Source organism: Schistocerca americana, chromosome 1, assembly GCF_021461395.2.
Source record: "Schistocerca americana isolate TAMUIC-IGC-003095 chromosome 1, iqSchAmer2.1, whole genome shotgun sequence".
Taxonomy (NCBI): domain Eukaryota; kingdom Metazoa; phylum Arthropoda; class Insecta; order Orthoptera; family Acrididae; genus Schistocerca; species Schistocerca americana.
Genome location: NC_060119.1, coordinates 497,087,689 through 497,111,868, shown reverse-complemented (window position 1 = coordinate 497,111,868; position 24,180 = coordinate 497,087,689). Strand labels below are relative to the sequence as shown.

General features: G+C 45.2%; 1 protein-coding gene across 1 annotated transcript in view; it reads right to left on the bottom strand.

Moving 5' to 3' along the window:
* Positions 1-1,319: 1,319 nt before the first annotated feature.
* Positions 1,320-24,180, bottom strand: part of LOC124567134 (transcription factor Sp8-like) — a 47,551-nt gene continuing 24,690 nt past the window's right edge. The window contains exons 4-6 of the mRNA XM_047131033.1: positions 20,154-20,471; positions 16,432-16,707; positions 1,320-2,379 (exon numbers count right to left, since the gene is read on the bottom strand). Of these exons, the coding sequence (XP_046986989.1) occupies positions 2,011-2,379; positions 16,432-16,707; positions 20,154-20,471 (963 nt within the window). The 3' untranslated portion in view covers positions 1,320-2,010. The remainder of the gene's footprint in view (positions 2,380-16,431; positions 16,708-20,153; positions 20,472-24,180) is intronic.

Genomic DNA, 24,180 nt, shown 5'->3' with positions numbered 1-24,180 from the left:
CGCAATATTGAAGGAAGTGGATTGATGGAGGTGTTTTTGGAATATCGCAGTGTAGAGGAAAGAGGGCAGAGCCTTGCACTCCTGCAGTGAGTTGGAAAGTACGGGAACTGATATTGTTAACAGTGCCAAAGGAAGGTCGATTAGATAAAACAGATTCAGTAAGGCGGAAATGGTTACCCGGAAGTGCATGCTTCTGGAGTTTGAAAAGGAGACCAGAGTGCCATACATGGTCATAGGCTTTGTCTAGGTCGAGGGAGGCAAAAATAGCGTATTAACGGGAGTTGAGCTGGCTGGACAGGAGATGGGAGTGGTGCAGAGCTGGTCATCAGAGGAGAGATTGGGACGGAAGCAACACTGGTTAACAGTAGGAGGCGATGTTGGTTCAGGTGTAATGGTTGCGTCGGGAGATCACTTATTCGAAGATCTTGCTAAAGAGTGAGGTGAGGCACGTGGGACGATAGGTGGAAGTATCAGTAGGAGCCTGGATTTTGGGAGGTTTCCATAGGTGAAGATAGTAATTTGTGGAGAGGATAGCGGGGGGAAGGATTTCAAGGGTGACTAAAAAGGACAGGGGTATTCTTTGTGGTGGCATGTCATCGTCAGAACTGAGAGTTTTCAGCGTAAGAAGAACTGAACGAATATAAAATACTGCACATCATGAGAGGATGTAAATTAATGAGTCATTGGCAATGTTAACGCTTAACAGATATCGCAATAAAGTTATGTCCTTAGACACAATTAACTGCGATTAGTGTTAAGAACATTTACATTGGCAATAGTTCATGTAATTTACATCATTTCACGATGTGTAGAGTGTCAATCTCGTTCAATACCCCTCTATTCTTACCTTGAAAAGGTGCAATTCTAACTATGACATGTTAGGTCCATCAGTGCTTTTTCTTACTTACGCCTTGAGAAAGTACGAAGTACTATAAACGGGAAACACGATTACTTGGTGAACAACAAAGTGATCAAAGACAGGCGGTTCTACACATTATACTGTGACCATACATGAATTCTTCTATTCAGTAGGTAGCGATGACCCATTTCTACTGAGGTAATTGCAATACATTCTGTAGCACTGTTACATTCAGGGCGTGTGGTGGCCAGGGACTGGAACCTACATTATCATGTTTTGAAACTTCCTGGCAGATTAAAACTGTGTGTCGGACCGAGACGCGAACTCGAGATCTTTGCCTTTCGCAGGCAAGTGCTCTCTAGGTTACCAGGAGAGCTTCTGTGAAGTTTGGAAGGTAGGAGATGAGCAGCTGGCAGATGTAAAGCTGTGAGGAGGGGGCGTGAGTCGTGCTTGGGTAGCTCATTGGTAGAGCACTTGCAAAGATCCCGATTTCGAGTCTCGGTAGTTTTAATCTGCCAGGAAGTTTCATATCAGCGCACACTCCGCTGCAGAGTGAAAATCTCATTCTGGATTATAATGTTTTGCAGACAATGGTATTACTGAGCTGTCTGAGATGTCACTCCAACCCCTGCACTACTGTTACGAAATCAATGGGACTCTTCCCAAAAGTCTCATTCTTCACCGATTCAGTACAAATAGTAAGTGAAAAATTGTCCCGTCTAAATGACGGTTGACAATAGATGTAAAGTTACCATTAGATCAGTTCTGATTATAGCTGCAGACGTGGTACGAGGGAAATGTTGTACAGTTTGGCGTTTCGGACGTAACTTGTGTGTTGATGTAATGTAGACAACCGCGATTCTGTTCCATTATTCTGTTATCTCAAAGACTATCGAAGGTCCGCAAAGGAGGAATATCAGACATGTCTGATGTGGATTTGTGTACTCGGTAATCGGCTGGCGCCGGAGCACAGCGGCAAACGTCGGATCGGACACTGACGCCGGAGGCGGCGGTGTCTCGTGTGGGCGTCTTCCCCGGCAGTGGGCGTCGGCGGGCAGCGGTGCTGGGAGGCCGGGCGTCGTGTCCGGGGCGGGGTCCGGCGGCTGCTAGTGGTGGTAGGGCGGGTACAGCAGCGCGGGACCCCACCGGGCTCAGACCAGCCCCGGCGGCTTGACGTCATCGAGCGGGGGCGTGTGCGCCACGGACGCGGGCGACGCCGCCGGCTGCGACGCGCCGTCCTCCGAGTCGGAGCACGACTCGGAGCTGCCCTTCTTGGAGCCGGAGCCGGAGCCGCCGCCGTTGTGCGTCTTCACGTGCTTGGCCAGGTGGTCGGAGCGCATGAAGCGCTTGTTGCACACGGGGCACGCGAAGCGCTTCTCGCCCGTGTGCGTGCGCAGGTGGCGCTGCAGCTCGTCGGAGCGCGTGAAGCGCTTGCCGCAGAAGAGCCAGTTGCACACGAACGGCCGCTCCCCCGTGTGCCAGCGCAAGTGCGCCTTCAGGTGCGAGGTCTTGCCGTACACCTGCAACAGCGAGCGCGCCTCTTTTACACACGGCAGCTTGAAGGCGACTTTAATAAGAAATAAATTATATTGTGAAGGCGCTGTAGCACCAGACAAAGACCTGCAATATCTAAGTCTGCAGAGGCTTTCGTGGCCGTTGTCATTGAAAGTAAAATCTGCTAAGAGATCAGGATGCTTTACGTCCCCCTTGAAACTTCTTCTCCGAAATTCGAAGTTTCGGTCCCTTCCGCTTCGATCCTCGTCAGGAGTTTTCTGGCGCTTCTGGGTGACCGGACAAAATTGGAAACTAATGCAGTGATGACTCATAAAACTGTGTATTTCTGCACTTTTTCCGAAGAAATGGAATTGATGGACAAAACTCTTCATAGAATGGCATCATGGAACCAATCAAAGATCTTACACTGAGGTGACAAATGTAAAAGGGTAGCGAAATGTACCGGGTGATTAAAAAGTCAGTATAAATTTGAAAACTTAATAAACCACGGAATAATGTAGATAGAGAGGTAAAAATTGACACACGTGCTTGGAATGACATGGGGTTTTATTAGAACAAAAAAAAGTTCACAAAATGTCCGACAGATGGCGCTGGCCAGCAAAACATCAGTGACTGCGCATGACAATCGTATGAAAGGAGCTGCAATGAGAGAGAGAATCAGATGCGCCACCAGTCGCAGCATGTTGACGTTACCTGAAACGGCGCTTTTAGTGAAGCTGTATTATCAGAATGGGGAATGTGCTAGTTCAGCGTTACGTCTCTATCGCCATAGGACGGGGATTCGAACGGGTAAAGGTCCGTTGACAAAAGCAGCTGTGGCGAGAATGATTTCGAAGTCACGGGTTGTTTAGACGATCGACCCCGTAGTGGCCGACCGAGCACAAGGCGTAATGCTGCTGAGACAGTTCAGGAAGAAATGGACACTGTAGCGGGTTCGTCTATGCACGGGGAAGTCAGCGCTCGTGCAGTCGCACGTCGCACCGGCATTCCATACACTACTGTTTGGTTGGCGCTTAGGTGTAACCTCCGATGCTACATGTATAAAATCCAACGGCATCAGGAGCTGTTACCTGGCGATTTAGTGAAGCGGAGGGCATTTGCAGTGTGGGCGTTTCAAAAGATGGCGGAAGAGGACGATTGGTTGAGTAACGTGTTGTGGACCGACGAAGCTCATTCCACGCTCCGAGGGTCTGTCAATGCCCACAACTGCAGAATTTGGGCTACCGAAGATCCTAGAACTGTCGTGGAAACTCCACTGCACGACGAGAAAGTCACGGTGTGGGTTGGATTTACCACATCTACCGTTATCGGGCCTTTTTTCTTCGAGGAAATGCGTGATTCTGGTTTTGTAACTGCTACCGTGACGGGTGAGAGGTACGCCGATATGTTACAGAATCGCGTCATCCCCAGCCTGGCTGATAAACACCTGCTGGAACGTACGATGTTTATGCACGATGGCGCTCCACCCCATATAGCTAGACGCGTAAAAGATCTCTTGCGCGCGTCGTTTGCTGATGATCGTGTACTCAGCCGCCAGTTTCGTCATGGTTGGCCTCCCAGGTCCCCAGACCTCAGTCCGTACGATTATTGGCTTTGGGGTTACCTGAAGTCGCAAGTTTTGAGGAATGATGGTGGACACATTGAGCATTTTCTGTAAAGAACACCATCTTTGCTTTGTCTTACTTTGTTATGCTAATTATTGCTATTCTGAACAGATGGAGCGCCATCTGTCGGACATTTTTTGAACTTTCGTATTTTTTTGGTTCTAATAAAACCCCATGTAGTTCCAAGCGTGTGTGTCAATTTGTACCTCTCTATCTACATTATTCCGTGATTTATTCAGTTTTCAAATTTATACTGATTTTTGATCTCCCAGCACATGTAGAGATGGTGGTAGTAGCGTGTACAAAATGTATAAAAGGGTAGTACATTGGCGGAACAGTCATTTGCATTCGGGCGAAAAGGTATCCGACGTCATTATGACCGCACGACGGGAATTGACTTTAAACGCGGTATTGTAGCTGGAGCTTGATGCATACCACATTAAATTTCGGATATCGTTAGAGAATTCAATATTCAGAGATCCACAGTGTCAAGGGTGCGCCGAGGATACGAAAGTTCAGACATCACCTCACACCACGGGCAACGCAGTGCCGGCCTTCACTTAACGACCGTGATCAGCGGCGTTTTCGCAGAGATGTTAGTGCTAACAGACAAGCAGCTCTGCGTAAAATAATCGCAGATGTCAATGTGGGACGTACGTCGAACGTATCCATTAGCACAGTACAGCGAAATTTTGCGTAATGGGCTATGGAACCAGACGGCGGACGCGAGTGCCTTCCCTAACAGCACGACATCGCCTGTAGCGCTTTTCCTGCACTCGTGACCAAATGGGGACTGAAGACTGTGGCCTTGTTACAGAGTCCTGATGTCAGTGGGTAAGAGCTGACGTTAGGTTTCGAGTGGGGCAAGTTCTCAAGAAGGCACCGTGCAAGCTGTTCTTGGCTCCATAATGTTATGGCCTGTGTTTTCACGGAATAGATTGGCTGCTCTGGACCTACTGAACTGATCATCGTCAGGAAGTGGTTATGTTCGGCTACTTGGAGACCATTTCCAGCTATTCGTGGACTTTATGTACCCAAAAAACGGTGGAATTTTGGTGGATGACTATGTGCCTTGCCAACGGCCCACAATTGTTCGTGAGTGGTTTGAAGAATATTGTGGACAGTTAGAACGAAAGTTTTTGCGGCCAGATCGACCGACAAAAACCCTGTCGAACATTTACGGGAGATAATCGAGAGTTTAGTGCGTGCACTGAATTCTTCACTGGCAGCACTTTCACAATTATGAACTGCTATAGGGGAAGCGTGGCTCAGTATTTCTGCAGAGGACTTCCACTGAGTTGTTGAGTCCATCCCACGTCCACTTGCTGCACTACTCCGGGCAAGAGGAGGTCCGACATGATATTAGCAGGTATCTCATCACTTACGTCACCTCAGATAAACAGTTTCGATCCAGCGACCATTTTCACTTCACATATTAAGGTAAATCAAGGTCAAGGGAAGTTCCTCGGCACAAATACAGTACTGTTTTCGGTTGCAGCAGATGTGACAAACACATTCGCATACAACGGAAAACATTTATGTATTTGCCGCGAAGAAACTTTCCTTCAACCAGATGTAAAGTTAAGCCGTTACTTCAAGTTGGTCTTGTCACCGAGTTTCGTTGTCTACGAATAAATAAATATACAGTCTTTCCCTGATTACAAAAATTTATTTCTAAGAAGCTACGTTTCGTACAGCTATGCAGCTTGTTGCGAATGGAAATTTTGTAGATCCGCTTGTACATGTGCTTTGATTCTCTCCACAAAGGGTATGGGGTCGTGGTTGTAAAAGTCAGTATGTTGAATCAACCACTTACATGCAGGGTAAGAAACACTAGAATTACGCGTTTTGAAGGTCAAGCCCTCATCGTCAGAATTACTGTTCAAGGATCTCTAAAAACGACCAGCGTAAACAAGAGCAATAAAAATAAAATGTCGTGGCTACTTCCCTTGCAGCCGTGTCTTGTTAAGATATACAACAACTGATAAACTGGATCAATGTTGTCCATGGGTATTGGCGGGGTCACACCGTCTTCTACATGTGTCCTGACACCTCAGTTACGGCAGTTTCAACTGCGGCGCACCGCCACGCAGGCAGTTTATTTGTTCGCCAGTTCTTGGATGAAACCTTTCCGCCACGCGGGATTAGCCGAGCGGTTTAAGACGCTGCAGCCACGGTCTGTGCGGCTGGTTCGAGTCCTCCCTCGGGCATGGGTGTGTGTGTTTGTCCTTAGGATAATTTAGGTTAAGTAGTGTGTAAGCTCAAGGACTGATTACCTTAGCAATCAAGTCCCATACGACTTCACACACATTTTTTTGAAACCTTTCCAGGCAGATCGGTAGAGACGGGCCATCGTGTTCGCCACGTTCACCAGACATTTCACCACTTACTAACGTTCTAACTCTTACGGCGCGAATACGAGATGCTGTAGAGGCGGGAACGGGACAGATGTTGATAAACACATAGAGAAAAGTTGAATACCGCGTACGTTCTGAGAGCAACAAACGGAGAGCATGTGGAATTGTATCCTGGGTTAAGCTACCATTTGCAACAAACCACATAACAACATCTAATAATTTTTGTAATTGAGGAAAGACTTCACGCCCATCCTCCAAGTTTGATTGGTTACATTATGCCGTTCTTTAAACACATAACAGCTGTGTTGTACTGTTTACAGAAAATATTTTAAATAAAATTCGTCCGGTTACATTGGTTAGGTCATAATAGCTGGTAGCAAGAGAGGGAGAATGTTGCCAACATACGGGCGCTTAACGGCAATTGACGTTTTTCGATTGGCTAGCACACCGCTGTCATTGGTGGAAGGGAGACGGCGCGTACTTCTTTCCCTTCCGGTCTGTAAGGCTGCAACACTGCAGAAATAAAAGTTGTTTGCAACAAATCAATATACTACTGCTCGCCTGAAAACTGTTCCAGTAGTCCACCCTGGATTACTGTTGTCGTGCCGACAAGGTGGTTCCTTGGTAATTGTTTCCATTTCACTGCTGTTGGTGGGCCATCGTCATTGGGTAGGCACTAATCGCTGGAGGCGAAAGAGAGGGAGAATGCTGCCGAAATATCATAGTTATTTTGCCGCCATCTTGATAGTTTATATACTTCGCGCACCTTGACTAGGCATTTACTTTCTTGATAGCATGAAGATATCTCTAAGAATGACCGTAATTTCTACACAGGTGGTAGCTACATACTTTTGGCCCGTGGCTTCTCGCCATCAAGGAAGTAACTAACAGAAGTAAGGAAGATTAGGATTTCACGCCACGTCGACGACGGCGTCATTAGAGAAGGAACGCAAACACCGATTGGGGCAAGGAAATCGGCTGTTCCGTTTCAAAGCAATCATTCGACTTACACGATTTAGGGAAATTAAGGAAAAACCAAATCTGTGTTGGATAACCGGGATTGGTTCCCGCGTCCTCTCGAGTACGAGTCCACCGTCTTTACATTGTATAAATACTGAAGTAGTAGGCCTATACCAATGACGATGGTCCATCAGTGATAATGTAAGAAGTTTTACCCAGTTCTCCACTTCTTCGTAAAGAGCACAGCAAAATGTGCTTTTAGAAGGGAACGCGACACAGGTTTCCGACAGTGTTAAGTCACCCAGGCGAACACCAGAAGACTCCTGACGAAGATCCCAGCAGAGGCGACGAAACGTCGTGTTTTGGAGAAGTAGACTGAAGAGGAATGCGCCGCTGCCAAATCTCCCAGAAGAATTTACCTTCACCTGAAATATCGATCACGAAGTCAAGTATGTGATTAGCGAGTGTAGTGAGTTTCAGACTAACCGCCGCTCTCCTGTGTGCCAACGCAAGTGCGCCTTGAGGTGCGACGTCTTGCCGTACACCTGCAACACACGCGCCATCCTCTCAATATCGTGGCGTTACAAGGGCTTCAGAAATGCAGTGAAAGCGCTCTAGTGCCAAACAAACACTAAAATATCGCTCACAAAGTCATGGGCATGTATGACTGGTATGGTACTAGTGACGGTGAATTATGTATTTGACATCTACATTATACAAATACGCCACAGGGCACGGTAGAATGCACAGTGGAGGCTACTTCGCACCATTATCTTAAATATCGAGATTTTACAAAAACTTTACAAATGTAGGACGACACTGCAATGGCAAACAAGCACAAAAATAACGGTCACATGCCCTTTAGGACTGATACCCTATTGACGATGGGACATTCTGTAAGTGACATCTACATTTACACAAATACGCTACAAGCCACTGTATATTGTATTTTGTATCATTATATTAAAAATCGAGGTTTTAAAAGACATTATAAATATAGTGGAGGCGCTATAGTTACAAAGTAATGCTATAAATTGGGCACAACTTCATGCATTTCTACTACGACGTTAGTGACAGTTGATTATGTAATTGACATCAACATCTACACAAACACGCAACAAGCAGCTGTAGGCTACGCAGCGAAGAGTATTTTGGACATGTTCCAATCGCTATCCCTGTAAAAGTGATCGACACATAAATAAAAGTACTACCACCCTTTGCACATGGGGCACTAGAAAAAATTCCGACTGCGTCCCTACGACGATCAGTTCCTTCACCAATAATTATTAATTTTATTTTATCTTTTTACAAATCAATAGTCACTCAAATAACTAAAGGGAATACAGCCGCGTCACGTCTTCGACATGTGCACACTCCGTGATTTTCAAGGTACAAATGGAACAACGAAGCTTTCCCTCCCACACAACTTACTTGCTATATTTGTGCCTTGAAAATGAAAGTATGCCATGTGGAAACATCGGCGGTTGCTGAAGTCGTCACCAGGCCGTGTTCCCATAAGCTATTTGAACATCTTACATGCCGGGAAAAACTAAAGTTTCAGATCAATGGTTATTTCTATTCTTTTACCCAATTACGAGCCTATTAATTTTCATTTTATATTCTCTCCTCTTCTTCGTCCAGAACTGCTGGAGAATTCTGTTACTGTACCCTTAGTGAAAATAATTCAAGGCAATTCATTAACACATTCTCTACTGAAAAAAGTTGAGCTGTAATTCTGTCTTCGACGTTCTAGCTGTCTCTCTATAACTGAAGAGCTCTTAGACATACAATAAAAAATCCTGTAAGCCTCTACGCATCGTTGTTCTTGCCAGATTCTGCACCTTAATGACCCCACACAGCTGTTGGATATGTATCGGAAGTAAAATTCTTGCGTCGTGTGCTTGTTTCGTTAAGAAAATGTGTCATATGTTGTCCAACCAACCAATGAAGACTCGCTTAAACACTGTAAAAACGTTGTCATAGCAGTGTGTCTACTTCAGGAAATGAATATGTTATTGTAGAAAGCACATTTTCTAATTGCTATATGAAATCTCTGCATGCTGTTAGCTCTTGTTCTGTCGGATTCAACCCCAGTGACACTTTCGGACCATATCACCTATTATTATAGCATAAGGGGCAACCAATTGAAAACGAGACAAATGGAAAAAATTTAATAAATAGCTTATTGTTTCAAATGTAATCGCAATAACCACTTTCAGTCCATGTTACCTATTATTATAATATAAGGGGCAACCAAATGAAAACGAGACAGATGGGAAAAGGGTAATAAATTGTTTAATGTTACAAACATAATCGTAGTAACTGTTAATACGTACATTTATCGACTTTGAGACACTATGGTCAACGTCTTCGTGCAAAAATGTTAACTGTTGTCTACGAAGCCATGATTGTACGCAGGTGTGCACCCCTTCGTCTGAAGTAAATCGACGGCCACGAATGCTTTCTTGAAGGCTCCAAAAATACGGAAATCGCATGGGGCGAGATCAGGACTGAGTGGAGGATGTGTAAGGGTTTCCGCCGGCCGAGGTGGCCGAGCGGTTCTAGGCGCTACAGTCTGGAACCGCGCGACCGCAACGGTCGCAGGTTCGAATCCTGCCTCCGGCATGGATGTGTGTGATGTCCTTAGGTTAGTTAGGTTTAAATAGTTCTAAGTTCTAGGGGGCTGATGACCTCAGCAGTTAAGTCCCATAGTGCTCAGAGCCATTTGAACCATTTGTAAGGGCTTCCCAGAGAAGCTTCTACAGCATATTCTAAACAGCCTGCGGACAAAACACCTGCCCTCATGTTGCCAAGGTTGTTTCGACGACGCTGCAGAAGTTTTGCTGGGGAGCTCATACTCATCCTCCATAGAATTCCGATCTCTCTCCTTGTGATTTCTGCGTTTTTGGAGCCATGAAGAAAGGCATTCGCGTCCGTCGATTTGTGGCGGGGCGCCTGGATACGATCATGAAACCGTAAACATTTTTCCATGAAGGGGTTGATCGTCTTTTTGTCTCACAGTGGCATAAATGTACGTACCAAGAGTTATGGCGATTAATTTTTCCATCTGTGTCGTTTCCTGTTGACTGCCCTCAATATAATTAGACATCGTGTAACACAGAGATCCCAAGTATTTGTATCGAAAAGTTTCTAAGAAACGACTCCGATATTACGTAAGCAGAGTCTGTTTGGACTTTTAAATTTCATTGTCTACCTGTAATACAGCTTATTGCATTGCAGTCTGCAGCAAGTTCGTTTTCTACATTTCTGCTGTTTCTGTAAACTTCACAGGAACAAATACTTGCTTGGTTCTGCGGTCATTTACTCGTTGAATTCTGTCGTTCCACAAGGCATCATCTCGGGACCTCTGTTGTAGCACACAGTATGTTAGGTCTATACCTATTTTACAGCAGTGTACTAGTTAATGTAAGCAACGTTCCATGTTAAGCTAAGTTCTTACAAGGCAGCAGCATGCAGAGATTCTACCACTAAGCAAGGAAACCACCACTAGTTAGGGATTATAGAGAGCTACTAAGTGCAGGAAAGGAAGCAAACAGCAGAGGTATGAGCACTGCAAGAGTAAGTGTTCCAAATATACTACAAAAGCGAAGGAGTGAGGGCGGATATTCGTGAATGAGTAACCGGTGATTTGCAGGGAGCTGTTATTGCAGCACTACGAGAGAGACAAAGCGGGGAGGAGCATGTGTGTGTGTGTGTGTGTGTGTGTGTGTGTGTGTGTGTGTGTGTGTGTGCGCGTTCGTGTATGTGCGCGTGAGCGTGTGGAGGTGTCGACAGACAGCGTGAGCCTCCTGGGAGGTGCATTGGTCTGGACTGGGTGCTTACCTTGTCGCATCCCGGGATGTGGCAGCTGTGGAGGTTCGTGCCAGGGGGTTGGCACTGGAATGAAAAGAGAGGCGGGTATTAGTCTCCGAGCCGGGGAGCGGGGGCAGGAGGGCTACACTGCTGGCAACACCTCCGGCAAAACAAACCGGCAGACGGCGCCTGCAGCCGCTGCCGTTTGCCGGCTTGTCTTTGCCAGGAGTGTCTCTAGTGGTACGCTTAGGCAGTGACAAATCTCACACAAGTCAAATCACTTTGCTCATTCGTCCAACTTGAATGACAGCGTGTCAGACATATGCAGGGAGTATCACAATAAGTAGCGAAGACTGGCACGAGTGGAAGTGTACGATAATACAAGCGGTAAAGTTCCAGTATCCATGGGCCCGCTACAGAGCCGGTTGCGAGATAATTGCGGATTTATCGTTACGAGCCACCACTGCCTTCACTGTAAAGTATTATACTAGCAGTAAAGACGAATAGGGCACGTAAGCTTTTCGCTTTTTTTGGGGTCAAATTTCACCCACAGACCATGGCTGAGGAATTTGGTTGATGCATGCTGGGACACCCACAGACGACATCTAATGCGCCGATATGGTCCAAGACAGACAGGTCAGGCAGGGTCTGTAATGTGGCCTGTGAGGTCATCTAACCTCGGCCCATTGCATTTTTCTGTCTGGGTTCATCTCAAAAATGTACAGCACTCCAACTGATTCGGTTTAAGAAATGGAGCAGCGAAAGCGAATTGTATAGCGTTATCAAGCTTCACGAGATAATACGTGGGGTGCGGGGGCGGGGAGAGGGGGGGAGGGCGATACTAGCGTACAGTACATTGTAGCAGCTATCGCGCTGAAGTAGTATTGTAGTTCAATAATGCTTGAAAGTGTGGAGACCAGTTAAGTGAAGTATTAATCGAAACGTTCACATTTCAAATACGTTTGCATTTGGCAATATTTCCTCCGTCTCCGTAGCTGAATGGTCAGCGCACCTGACGTCAGCGCAAGACCCGAGTGTATTTCGCGGTATTGCGAAGGATTTTTTTCCTTGGTGGAAGAACCGGAAGAGGGAGCTACTTGAATGGTGAGAAGTATCGGCTCTAAGGTCTGGCTATCCGACGACTGTCGCGAGAGCTGTGTACTGACCCAGTGCCGCTTCATTCCGCATCGGAATGACGTCACATGGAAGAGGATGACGTGGTGACGGGACCTGATTGCGGAATTACTAGTAAAGACAATATTTCTCGCTGCAGTCGTTGTAGGCTCGTAACCACACATTGCTTTTTTCTCGAAAACGGCTCTTTTGCAAGCCCATATATACTGGAACGATTTTGCTTCAATTATCGTGTGCTTTCACCAGTGTCATCTTTCGATGTTAATTATGTTACACCCTGTATATCCAGGATGATGAGCTCAACTATTTCACCTCAGATAACCTTTGGCTCGTTCAAGGAATTTACAATCTCTCTTCGCTGAAACGAACAGGGATTAGGGACTCATGAAACTGAAGCGACTTCGCAACTTCTTTAATCACCAAGGTAGAGCCATCAATTTTCTGTCTTAAAACGAGACGCACGAATTTTTTGCCGTGCAACAGTAGATCTGCATGAGACAAATTCAATAACATATTTCATTGGTAAGTTTGACTAGAAAATACATTGAATATGAGGACTTTTGTGCTGTCGTGGGGGCGTTCGAGTGGAACGCACTCAGGTAGCTCCATTCGCCACGGAAAGTAGCTCCACCTGTTAACTGCGTCGTCGAGATAAGAGATACTTTATCTGGCCGTAAATCAGACTGAATGACTTTCGACTAAATAAAAAAAGAAAAAAAATAACAAAAAATATGTTTAAGCCTGTGTAAAGTCTAGCACTCAGTCATGACTTTACGCCTCAACCAGGCAGCGCATGTTTCCATGGAGAGGGCCGTGAACTTATAACGCCCTGACAAGCGGCCGCAACAATAGTACAAAATTCTCATGTTCGATATTTTGTGTTTTGCAATTTCTCGTAAGACACATAAAAGGTCAGTATCAGTGAATTTGTCTCATATAGATCTGCTATTCTGGTAGAAAAAAAATAGCGTTACATCTCGGTAATTAATGAAGCTCAGAAAACGGGATAGTCTTTTTCATAAGATCTTGCTCACTATCCATCTAGCTGAAAAGGGACTGCAGGTAACTTCGACGAGTCAAAAGTTATTTGAGGTGAAAATGTTAGACACCTCGCACTATAAATTACATTGCCAGAAATGAACACAATGGAAAATAAGAAATGGCAATATGCCTTTCAAACATTTACAAGAAATCAGTAATGCGACAAGAAATCGGCAATACGACAAGAAGGAACAAGATACAGAAACATAGTCAAGAAATAACACATACGTAAAGAATTTAGAAATACTCCTAAATATTACCAACCAGCTTGCAAGTCTACGTCACATCAAATCATATGCAGTACACAGACTTTACCTATGAACGTTACTGATCCATTACTACAGCATAGTAATAAGGTATCCTTTATTTCGGGCTAACACTCTGGTATCTCCTTCTATGGTTGCAAACTACCGTAATTATTATTACATGCACAATACACTACAGTTATCACTACCTTCATGCTCATTACGAATGACTTTTCCTTATGAGGTTGTCATCACTACAGTATCTCCAAACATGCCGATCAGAATGCAGGCTGCTTTTGTTTTTCAATTAACTTTCTCATAATTTCACCATATGCACAACCACACAAGTGGCGGTGTGCTGAGATCAACATCTCGTTAATTTAACAGTAATAAAATCCAAGCGCAAAGCATAGTATAAGCAGAAATTTTTTTTCTATGTATCATTAATTCGTTTTTAAAAATCTGAACACATTTTACAGTAACAAAGAAACATTAATCATGTGGGCTTACAAGCTCTGTACATGGGACAGTACTTTTATAATTTCAGCTAAAGGAGTGGTGTGGAGGGTTTAACGCTCCATCGAATACATGGTCGTTAGAGTCTAGTCTCGCAATCGACAAGGCTGGGACAGGACATATGGGATGATCATTTTGAGGGAACTGCCTTGACATGCGCCTAGATCTGGATGAACCGCAGTTCTCCCACACCCAAGTCCAATAACTTAGTAGCAACGCCATCTCGGCCGATTATCTACAGAAGAAACCGTTGCAACTATTATCTTGCTGTAAATGGTTACTGAGACACCTGAACATCTGTTTAGTCTGGTTCTTTATTCTCAATTCTACATAACGCAGCTGTTATTAATATGTTCATTAAGTAATGCAACATATATTTTCTCGGCCAGTTTCGATTGAAAATATGTGGCATTGTTGTGGGAGATCGTGTAATATTCCCGCTCCAGCCCATGTAGTTTCATCAAGTTCCGGTATGTGGCTGCGCTAACTAAGGTGTTTCCCAAGGGGAGAGCTGTGACTGGAAAACCAGAGCATCGCATATATTTATAAGCGCTTGCCGAATGTCTTCGGAGACCTGGCAGTGAACAAAAGCACGATGAGTCGTTGGGCGAGGTGCCTATCACCATCGCAACGACGTCGCTCAAACCCGTCCAGTCTCCAGGCTGCCGGCCTACCGCACACACTTGTGACGCCTGCAACATTGGAAAGTGCCACAAAAATGCAAGCGAACGTTTCGTTCTCCGTGACAAAACAAAGCCTCACATAACTCTGTCATAGCTCTGTCCACTCGAGAGGGGCTCACAAGACTTCAAGAGGCTGTCCTTCTAGATCGGCACTATACCCCGAATCTCGTACCTTCCGACTTGCATCTGTTTGGCCCAATGAAGGATACATTCCACAGGAAGCAGCAAGTGGATGATGGAGAAGTTACTGATGCAGCAGGACATTGGCTCCGACGTCGACCCGTACAGTGGTACCATGCTGCTATACAGTCCATCACAGTAAAGTGGCGTGAGACCGTCGCGTTGATCGGGGCTTGTATCGAAAAGTAGCCAAAAGACTGGGGAATAATATGGTGTATTGGAATTCTGAATAAATCCAATCTGCTTTCAGAAAAGAAATGATTTGCATTATTTATTTAACGCCCCTCGTGCTATTGTGCGGCAGATGATTCAGTTTTGTAACTAATATTTATGGTACGTAAACATCCAAGTTTTTTATGTTACGTGCAATACATTACTGAATATTTATTTTTATTTTGTGGCGTCTTAAGTTCATGTTTTTCACGTATCAAATTTGCATACGTGGCTGAAATGACTGGATAAATGTCTTTAACAAGTGGAATTAACGGAAATGTCTTTTTTCTGTTCATCATTGTCTGCTACAGATCTAACAAGATCTCTTCACCAAGATGAAGAAAACAATGAAAACATATTTCTGCGGAGATATCAAACGTCTTTTGGATGGGATCAAGAGGAGATTAAAAGGTACAACGATGGAGTAGTTAACTTTCCTGGGTTGCGAATTTCACAGAATGTACTGTAAGGGTAGCCCGCATGCCCAATGGATGCTTCACTCTTTCAGTAAATCTCTCTCGAACCAAATTCGATAGTGAAACGAGATAAAGTAAATAAATATAAATGACGTGTGACTAGGGCCTCCCGTCGGGTAGACCGTTCGCCGGATGCAAGTCTTTCGATTTGACGCTACTTCGGCGACTTGCGCGTCGATTGGGACGAAATAATGGTAATTTGGACAACACAACACCCAGTCCCTTAGCAGAGAAAATCTCTGACGCAGCCGGGATTCGAACCCGGGCCCTTAGGATTGACATTCTGTCGCGCTGAGCACTTTTTTTTCATTTTGTTCGTTGCTGATTGTTGTGTTTGGTCATTGCGGACGTCTCGTGACATCCGTTCAAGTTCGTTGCTGATCCTTTCACTCACTTTTTTATTACAGAGGCCAAGCAGCTCTCTGACCGAACACGCTGAGCTACCGTGCAAGCGCCACTCAGCTACCGGGAGCGGACAGTGAAACAAGCTGATAAGCTGATTTCGTACTAGTTACAGGCTAAAGCTCTGTTCCGAATCTTTAAGATAGAGCAATATGAGCACCCCTCTTTTGCTAGCTCAAAGCTGCATTCTACTGCTGTGTCTCCTGGATCGTGCTCAGCAGAGAGCTGATTTCGACTCCTGACAGGCTGCAGCCATGTTCTGGACCGCGGATCTTACAGAATGAACTACAGAGGGCCCTGGAAGCGACGTTCTGTTACTACTTCCCTCCCAGACCAGATACAAGAAAGAAAGGAGCTGATTTCGCACAAGGGTTGTAGGACCGGGGAAATGGGGGAGAGGGCAGTTGGGCGCTAGCCGCCGGTCGGTACGCACCTTCCCGCAGCCGGGGATGTGGCAGCTGTGGATGTTCTTCTTGCGCAGGTGCACGCCTGCGGGCCCGAGGCGCTCCGCCTCCTGGCAGTTGGGGCAGTCGCAGGTGGCGCGGCCCGTGTAGCGGCGCTGCGAGCGCGGCGACGGCACCTGCGGCGGCAGCGACGCCGCGGCAGACACCGGCGACGGCGACGGCGCGTGCGCGTGCGCGTGCGCGTGGTGTGCGTGCAGCCCGAAGGCGCCCTGCGCCGCGCCCGGCAGCATCGACTTGTACGTGTCCTGCCGGCACGAGCAAAACCACACACCGTCAACACCGCACTCTGTCGTCGTGCCTCGAGGCGAGCATCGATATCTATATCGACGTCATAAGGAGCCGAAGCTGACGATATGTCTCAAGTAAAATATCGATATTTTAGATTCGTATATCAAAAAGACTACAAACAAGACCAAAATAGCGGTTATAAATAAACCGGGCAGACTACTGTAAGCATTAAGATAGGAAATATGCATAGACGTGTAGTTAAGCTGGCAATGCCGCGTAAGAAGTTATATAGCAGTTGAAGTATGACTTTATTGATCACAAAGTATCTATGAGGTGTTTCGGATTTACTTCCATCGTCAGTAATCCAAGTGCGAAGGTAGTACAGCTGATATCTCTCTTGTCCTTGCGCTACCTTTGCACTTGGAATTGTGAGGACGAAAATAATTCCGAAACTCTTCACGCATATTCTGTGATCAATAAAGCCAGTCTTCACCTGCTGTACGATTTTTTATGCGACCTAGCCAGCTTAACTAAAGCTCTACGCATGTTTGCTGGAATAGTCAATAGCCTCCAATGCGACTCCACTCACACTTTCATTAAGATAGGAAATAAAGTACTGATGCAAATGAATGAATACTGATGCAAGTTAATGAATTCTGATACTTGGGATGTGCAACAACAGATGACAACAAATGTCTCTTAAAAGAAGCAATGAAATAACTAAACAGGCCTTCAGAAATAAGAGTAATTTATTAACAACTAACTACCATAATACAGAAACAAGATATAAATTCATCGAGACTTTTATTTGCAGCATTTTGAGTTTTAGTTGCGCAGAGTGGACTCCAGGCAAACTAGAAAATAAAATAATTACAAGCAATAGAAAAGTGAATACCGAGGAAAACCACAAAAACATCCTGAACTAAGAGCAATTACACAGACCTTGACAACAAAAACTAAATTAACTGGCCACCTAATTCGTCATAGCAGATTCATAAAAGAAAACTTGTTGTTGTTGTTGTTATTGCGGCGTTCAGTCCAGAGACTGGTTTGATGCATCTCTACATGCTACTCTATCCTGTGCAAGCTTCTTCATCTCCAAGTAACTACTGTAACCTACATCCTTCTGAATCGTTTAGTGCATTCATGTCTTGGTCTCCCTCTACGATTTTTACCATCCACGCTGCCCTCCAATACTAATCTCTTGATGCCTCAGAACGTGTCCTATCAACCGATCCCTTATTCTAGTCAAATTCTGCCAGAAATTCCTCTTCTCCCCAATTCTGTTCACTACTTCCTTATTAGTTACGCGATCTACCCATCTAATATTCAGCATTCTTCTGTATCACCACATTTCGAAAGCTTCTATTCTCTTCTTGTCTAAACTGTGTATCTTCCATGTTTCACTTCCATACGTGGCTACACTCCATACAAATACCTCCAGAAAAGACTTCCTGGCACTTAAATTTATACTTAATGTTAACAAGTTTCTCTTCTTCAGAAATGCTTTCCTTGCCATTGCCAGTCTACATTTTATATTCTCTCTACTTCGACCATCACCAGTTATTTTGCTACTCAAATAGCAAAACTCATCTACTAGCTTAAGTGTCTCATTTCCTAATCTAATTCCCTCAGCATCACCTGTGCGTACGGGATGAGAAAGAAAGACTGATTGTTGAGGACTGCATCGGACGAGATTTGAAAACCTGAGAGCTTAAAGGTAGATAGGGTAACATGCAAGACAGAAATCACAGCTAAAACATCGTGTACGAGTTAATAAGCGAGAATTTGTCTTGCATATTACGCATCCTCCCTCTTTAAGCTCTCAGGTTTTCAAATCGCGTCCGGTTCAGTCCCCAACAGACTTTCCCACTCATTCCGTCCACTAAGTCTCCACTGACCCGGGGTTAATGGCGACATTTCCGAACTCTACCCCTTTTTCTAAATCTCAGCAATTCTTTTCCTTCATCCTGTTTCTTTCCCCTTCAGCTCTTCTGGCAGTGGAAGGAGCCACTGGCTCCGAAAGCTTGCTCACTGTAACACCTTTTATTTGTGTGTTCTCCTGGTGTCGCTTAGTGCGTAAATTTTTTTATCTGTCCAATTACTTATATTTTCAGAAATATATTTGTCTACTTCCGTAACAAGAAGACCATGACTACGTGGATTATAGAAACTCGGAAAGGCCCAGAAGCGCCTACACCCCAGAAACCCTCTTGTTAGAAACGGCCATATCTCGAAAGACAGTACAAAGATTGAAAAGCATTCAAGTCGAAAGAAGAACTAAGAAGCCCGGAAGAACATTGACGGAAGACCAAAACACTCATTATAACGGGTGCAGGCATCGATATTGTCAATACGACGACAGTTTAATTTTCTACGAAATATTGGTATTCACGATAAATCGATGTTTGAAATTACAATGAAATCACTACGCTTAGATGCATACAGGCCTTGATATACTTCAACGGGGACTATCGAAAGTGTGTACCGCGATCGGGACTCGAACCCGGGATCTCCTGCTTACATGACAGACGCTCTATCCATCTGAGCCACCAAGGACACAGAGGACAGTGCGACTGCAGGGACTTATCTCCGGCACGCCTCCCGTGAGACCCACATTCTCACCTTGTATGTCGCAAAAAATGGTTCAAATGGCTCTGAACACCATGGGACTTCACAGCTGAGGGCATCAGTCACCTGAAACTTAGAACTACTTAAACCTAACTAACCTAAGGACATCACACACAGCCATGCCCAAGGCAGGAAGCACCTAGAACCGCTCGGCCACTCCGGCCGGCCCCAACTCATTGTCCTGCACTATATTCATAGTGGTCCTGCCCATTATACTCATTACTCGCGGCCTTTGGACGATTCCCGTAAGGGCTCGGGCACTCTGTGTGCATCCGCACAGAAGAAGATGGTCAAATGGCCGGGTGAGCATTATATATATATATATATATATATATATATATATATATATATATATATATATATATATATATATATATGGCAACGGCCTTGCCGCAGTGGTTACACCGGTTCCCGTGAGATCGCCGAAATCAAGCGCTACCGGGCGTGGTCGGCACTTGGATGGGTGACCATCCAGGCCGCCATGGGCTGTTGCCATTTTTCGGGGTGCACTCAGCCTCGTGATTCCAATTAAGGAGCTACTCGACCGAATAGTAGCGGCTTCGGTCAAGGATACCATCTTATGACCGGGAGAGCGGTGTGCTGACCCCACGCCCCTCCTATCCGCATCCTCCACCGAGGATGACACGGCGGTCGGATGGTCCCGGTAGGCCACTCGTGGCCTGAAGACGGAGTGCTTGTATATATGAAGATGGTATCTGTTCTTTCGAACATGTCATCTTCATATATAAATCGATGCTTCTTTGACAATCCTGAACGAGCTCCGGTAAGATCGAAAGCTGGCTCGAGTTGCCGTTAGACGAGACGATCGTACCTGCAGCAGGTTGTGTCCGCCGGCGGCGGAGAGCAGGTGGTTGCTGGCGGCGAGCGTGTGGCTGAGCGTGGAGTAGTCGGCGACGGAGGCGGCGGCGGCTGACGTGGCGGCGGCGGCGGCGTAGTTGGCGGCGGCCATCTGCGCGTGCGCCGTGGCGCCGCTCATGTCGAGCCAGCCGCAGCCGCCCGCTGCCGCCGCGGAGTGCACGTCCCACCACGCGTCGCCCGCCGCCTTCAGCGCTCCCGGGTGCGCCGCCGCCGCGCCCGGCATCGCGTTGAACGGCCACGACTCGTAGGGGTGTCGCGGGTACACGTCCACCTGCACCGGCAAAGACACACTATGGAAACCGCGCACGTCGTACAGCGTCAACAGCCCCCTCTGTATCTGACTACACAGGGTGTCCCAGAAATGTTACGACAATCTTATAGTGGGTGTCTTGAGGAACAAATCGAGGATAGTATCCCGTTCCAGAAACGTCATCCGACGATCCTACAGAGCGTCGAAGTTATAGGCACCGGCGCCTGCCGCTAGGCAACCCCTTGGGCAGCAAACGTGACCGTGTACGTTGACTGACCATAGGCGGAGAGTCTCGCAGTGTTGTTTGCTATTCAGTGATCTCGACTGATTGCCACGAAAGCCAGTGGTGAGGGACGAGCTAGCTGAAGCTTCTGTGTTGTCTTATATGTAAACGATGCTCTGTTGCCTCGTTGGATGACGGTTTCGGACACGGGTTCGCACTCGCAGTTAATTTTTCACTTGGAACCCTCTAAAATCTCCAATTATTTCCGTTTGCTGTTGTTTTCAGTCCAAAGACAGCTTTGATGAAGTTCTCGATGCTACTCTATTCTGTGCAAGCTTCTTCATCTCCCAGTATCTCCTGCAACCCACACCCCTCTTAATCTGTTGAGGGTATTCTTCTTTGAGTCCTCCTCTACGATTTTTACAATATACACTGCCCTCCAATACTAAATTGGTGACACCTTGATGCCTCAGAATATGTTGTACCAACCGATACCTTCTGGTATACAGAAGCAATATAAACTGCAGTTGGAATCCTGTGTCTGCAAGTGCCATGGACCAAGGCATCAGGGCATCGCATTCGTACGACTCACGGGCCGCATACGCAGCAGCTATCCCCGTCCTCCTCGCAAGCGATCGTGGCAATCACTCGCGATCACTGAATAACAAACGACGTTGCGAGACACTCCATCAACGCTCCATCGGCGTACAAAGCAATGCTTTCTGACGAAGGGGTGGCTTTTTGACAGGCGCTGCTAACTTCGACACTCTGTAGCACTGTTGGATGACGCCTCTGGAACGGGCCACTATCCAGCTCCTCAAGACACCCTCCACGACCCCTCAAAGTTCGCCATAACATCTCTGGGACACCCTGTGTATCTTCATTACCATGAGCCATTTCTATTATTTCTCGAAGTATGCCACAACATGTCTGGGACATACTGGATTACTAAACGGCTGGAACGATCAGTAAGGCCAGTTGGAAGTTCCCTATCTAATGACTTCCAGGGTCAATAAAAACTTGATTTTCAACATAGTATACGATTGTTGACCAAATTTAAAAATTTAAGATCCTTCATAATCTACTCATTATGATGTATAATCTTTCGGTGAAGGTTTAACACAATAAGTCAAGTGTTACAATTAGAGGCTGCGTATATGTCTTGCGGAATCGTAATTCATGCTGCACAAATTTCCCACACTACATTCGTCTACTATTTGAGAAAGCTAACACCCAGAGAATTAAAAACAAATATGGCATTTCAGTCTTCGATCGCTGTTTTTTATTTTCAACGACCTGTTTCAGGCTAGCTGCCCATCTTCAGATCATATATTGCAGTTACAGAGTAACTTGTCAGTACAGAACTATCGGTTCGTTGTCATAACATATAAAAAATAGCGATCAAAGACTGAAATGCCAAATTTTTATTTAAAGAACGATCGCAGAAATCTCATTAAGACAATCATGTCTAGTTTTGATAAACATAGCGAATTTCTGCTATCTTTACACGTAATGTAAAAAATTTTCGAAACTTTTTCTCGCTGACACCTTGACAAAATAATGAAAGGGAAAAAGTTAATCGCTCACTACGTTTTGGCTATTCGTGCAATAAAACTTCAGCGTTAGGCATAACGTCTTAATTTGTTACATATTTCCTACTAAATGTATTCGCAGTACATTTTGCATATACTACTGAATGTACCAGCAAATTTATGTTATTGTACGACACATGGTTCAGACGACATTAATTCGTACACATTGAACACATTAAGATATGTAAAACAGATGTTTTATACCTGAGAGTTCGATTCTTTAAACAACTAGTGACCGGGGAGAGGGGGGGCGGCGTTTACTGGTTTCTATCGAATTAACAAGCCGGGGGACACACGTCCAACTGTAGATTGGTGGGCACTAATAAATACACCACATCAGCTCCCTGGCTCTGATGGACCATATATTACCGACCAGCCGCCGTGTCACGTTCTGTTAATGACGTCATTCGGATGCATTGCAGAGGGTTGGTGGTGGGGTAGGTGGGGCGGGGGGGGGGGGGGGACGAAGGAGACGGGAGGGATCAGCTGTCGGCAATTCCGAGCCGTTAATTTTTGAGAACCCTGGTCCCCTCGTGGCAGTCAGACGCCATGACCACTACTTACTTTGAAAAGAGGATTCCTTTCTCCCCTTCATTCCTTGTTTTCACTCGACTTGTTCTCTTCTTGGAGTGGCTTTCTCTACCATTGATATTTTTAAAAGAAAACTTCGTTTTCCAAAGTTGAAAGGAATTGTAACGTAAGACCGTTCTTCTTTCTAATGTAGTGAATTCTGTGACATAAGTGCTTTCACATTCGCAACTAAAAGTTTTGCGCGTAACGTTATAATATTACGCGTTTACAAAAATCATATTATTGCGTCCTTAGAAAGTATGCTTTTTATTTAATTGAAATTTGCGTGAATGAAGGAAAAAAGCAAGTTCATGAAGTCAGTTGGCCCTCAGTGGCTTGTTCATAAAAAAGAAATCTCCTTGGTTACATGAAACATACATTAAATTTCCTTTCTCGCCCTAAATTCCAGTTCTCTAGGATTAGTAACTCCACCGTTGAGTATTCCAAAAATAAACCCTTGTTTCTCAAAGGAAAAATGTGTATCAAATGAAAGTGCATATTCTTTCTAAAGTAAAGAATTGTCTTCATTCTGTTTGTGAGTTTCTGACGTCCTGACTTAAAGTATTGTTTCTTGATAATGATGAACTCTTAAATCTTTATAAAAATTAAATACTTCCTGCCACAGAAACAATGATTTTGCTATGAAGGTGGACCTTGCCTGAGCATAGGATGACTTTTTCTTAACGACAGCCATTTTGCTGCATTATCTTTCCTTTTATTTTGAAGTAGACACTTTATTTCATAAATCATGAATTAGCAAATTTCGCCTGCTAGGGCATTATCGATCTGCAACATAATGAACACTGTTATGCTTGCGTGATGTTATATTTCACACATCGGTGTGCGGAAAAAAATTAAATATGCGATTTCACTTTAATAGTTACGCTTGTACATTTCAATGTATTATGCATGCTGGGTTGGTGGCAAAACGCGCGTTAACAGAAGCACTTTCCCTGTTCTGTATTTTGATTTATCAACTGGGGTAGTAGTGCCCGTAAAACGATGGTTATCCGAAACCTTTATCAGGAGCGCCATGACATGTCGCACGCTACTATATGGCTCGTAATTTCCTGCAAGAACAGAAGTTTTTCTTGTGATGTAAGTTGATAACAGGAAAGGGAGCGAAACATAGTACTGAAATTATTTTTCTGGTGTATCAGTACTTGAAACAGTTTTCCTCCCTAGGCCGTTACACATGATAAATGCTGCACACGGCCCAATGTAAACTTTAATTAAATACTGAAACAGATAACTTTTTTTCTAGATATTGGAAGACCATTCTGTCTCTTGTCCCTAACTGACATATGCCCTCTGAGACCCTGCAGCGTCTTTTTCAGGAAACAAG